This window comes from Mucor mucedo (genome assembly GCF_025094135.1).
Source record: "Mucor mucedo strain NRRL 3635 chromosome Unknown EV154scaffold_38, whole genome shotgun sequence".
NCBI lineage: Eukaryota > Fungi > Mucoromycota > Mucoromycetes > Mucorales > Mucoraceae > Mucor > Mucor mucedo.
In genome coordinates this window covers 91,077-93,950 of record NW_026252322.1, presented here as the reverse complement: position 1 = coordinate 93,950, position 2,874 = coordinate 91,077, and the positions used below count along the sequence as shown (strand labels likewise).

At 40.7% G+C, this 2,874-nt stretch overlaps 1 protein-coding gene across 1 annotated transcript; it reads left to right on the top strand.

The window, feature by feature from the left end:
• Positions 1-1,758: 1,758 nt before the first annotated feature.
• EV154DRAFT_480732 (uncharacterized protein) lies at positions 1,759-2,325 on the top strand (the record flags this gene model as incomplete). The annotated part of the gene is made up of 1 exon (XM_051598349.1): positions 1,759-2,325. One exon carries the CDS (start codon positions 1,759-1,761, stop codon positions 2,323-2,325), a length of 567 nt encoding a protein of 188 aa, XP_051458349.1.
• Positions 2,326-2,874: the final 549 nt, after the last annotated feature.

Sequence of the window (2,874 nt, the reverse complement as noted above, 5' to 3'; positions counted from 1 at the left end):
TTTTCAGAGAAAAATTAGTCTTTTTGGGTTACGTCATGGGCAAGAATGGCTTAGAAACTTCTCCCGACTTAATAGATAAAGTCGAAAATTTCCCCCGACCCAATACCGTATCACAGATAAAAGGATTCATAGGTCTATGCTCGTATTACCGAAGATTTGTAGATGGATTCGCGGCCAAGGCTAGACCTCTACATATGCTAACTCGTACCAAGAGAGGAACTAACACCTTATGGACACCTGAAGCAACTATCGCTTTCGAACGGTTAAAAGATGACATAACCAAGGCACCTGTGCTACGCCCACCGGACTTTGACAAGGAATTTCTGGTCATATGCGACACTTCGTTGAATGGACTAGGAGCAGTACTCTCGCAACTAGATGAAGACGGCAAGGAACACCCGGTACGATACATGAGCCGAGCATTGAAACCGAACGAAGAGAATTACGAAATCACAAAACTAGAATGCCTAAGTTGTGTCTGGGCTGTGAAAGAATTACGTAATTATCTGTTGGCAAAGAAATTCACCATCATCAGTGACCACATCAGCCTAAAAGGTCTCATGAATCAAGAACGGCCCGTTCGATAGCTACTTTAAACCAATATGATTATGAAATTAAATATCGCCCTGGACGAGCTAACAATAGCGCTGACTTCCTCTCAAGACTTGGATACTAGATATAACATTCGACCGGAATGTCTCTAAACTATCACCCGACCGTGATTGTCGTTAAACTATAATGAGACAGTAATGTCAAGTTGGATATCCTGATTTAAATAAAAAGATCATCGAAATTAGATCCTCTATTCTGAACTCTTTCTCTCTTGTATATTTCGAAATGAACAACGATAACTATCAACAATTAATCTATTACTTGGAAAGATTGGAGTACCCCCCAAATATCACCGACAGCCACCGATACTTTATTCGCCAAAATTGGTCAAATTATTTTAGTGATCAAGGATTGTTGTACAAGAAAGGCGTCCCCACTCGTCAGGTATTGAACACAAATGACGCTACACAAGCCTTCTCTAGGTTTCATGATAGCCAACTCGGAGGACACTTTGCCTTCAAAAACACATATCTCAAGATAAGTTCACGATACAACTGGCCCTCAATGAAACGGGATATCGAACAATGGATCATGACCTGCCCAAGATGCCAGATGAAAGGAAAAGAAATGCTTAAAGAACCCCTTCATCCAATTCCGGTACCCATTGAGCCTTTTCATCAAGCCGCCATGGACATACTCCATCTGCCTCAATCCCGGGGAACGCATCGATATATAATAGTAGCAATTGACTATTTTTCCAAATGGGTAGAAGCTCGTCCCCTGGTTATGACGAACACCATCGAAATCGCCAACTTCTTTGTGGAAGAGGTGATAACCTGACACTCTACACCCAAAGTAATTATCACTGATAATGGTTCCCCCTTTTCGAATACTATCATGACCCAGCTATGCGCCGACTTTAAGATAAAACAAAGGTTTATTTCAGCATACCATGCTTCTGGTAACGGTCTGGTAGAAAGCTTTAACAGAACACTCGGTATGGCCATGAGAATGATGCCTGAAGAATTCAAACCAGGTTGGCATTTGTACCTGCCCATGCTATTATTCGCGTATCGAACCATGCCCCAAGCTTCCACTCAAAGAACTCCATTCATGTTACTATATGGTCGAGAACCAAGGACCTTGTTTGAAAACGTGGTGAATCAAGTATCTGAAGAGCCTCCTGTCCTCGATTATTCTGACGATATGGTTGTACAAGCATTCTTAAAAGGTCTAATTGACACTGAGGCGCATCGATCAGCTGCCCATGTGAACATATTGAAAGCACAAAAGTCCCAGGCACAGTATGTGGAACGAAGAATAGCCAGCGAAAAAACCGGTTATCAACTCCCATTCAAGATAGGTGAAACTGTACTCATGTACAATGACATTGTATCTCGAAAGTCCTCCGAAATACTCAACGACAGGTATACCGGTCCGTATTATATACATCAAGTATTCCCGAATAGCACATATATTATCAAATCTACAACAGGAGAGTTGGTACCACGACACATCCACGGCAAAAAATTGAAGATATATAAAGCTCCATCATTGCCCACCTTCATACAAGAAACTAACAAATCCAATGAATCCAATTACCCAGAATCAAAAATTCCTCGACCATTTTCTGGTCGAGTCTCCCCCAAGCAGCCCTCCTCAAACCTTGTCGGAAACTCCCCCCCTCCCCCCTATCCTCTTAGGTGGCGGTACTACTACCTTTCTGATGGCAACTCCCATTCTGGACCCTCTAAACCAGCCGGACCAAATTGAACTATTGGAATGCCTCTATAAAACACAGAAACAAGTATAGCGGCTAATCAACAAACAAATATCTAATGTCGCCAAATTAACCCACAAAAACATAAAAAAGAAGGGTTTTCAATCCTGTACAATAAAGATTATCAAGAAGCTCATCAAAGTGTCTTCACTTCCAAGAAAATGATCGAGAAAGTATCTCAAAAGGCTCAACAATTCCACAATCAAACGCCAAAGCAAACTGCCAGAATACATAAGCAGAAATATCAACCAAAATCCCAACCCAACTCGATTCTTTACATACCAAGGAAAGGGACCAAGCCTAGTGCAAACAACAAACCCTGAGACCAATCAAAACATTCAAATTTCCCTTTTTTATTTTTATATTTTTTATTTTTATATTTTTTTTTACCTTTCATCTCTTTTCTTTTCTTTTCTTTTCTTATTCTTTTTCTTTTACTTTTTCTTCTTTATTTTCTTTACACTACCCCTATTCTTTTCCTCAGTAGGATACCTACTCTTAGTGGGGAGGAAGGTATGTAAGATCCGGTGATCTAACGTGAC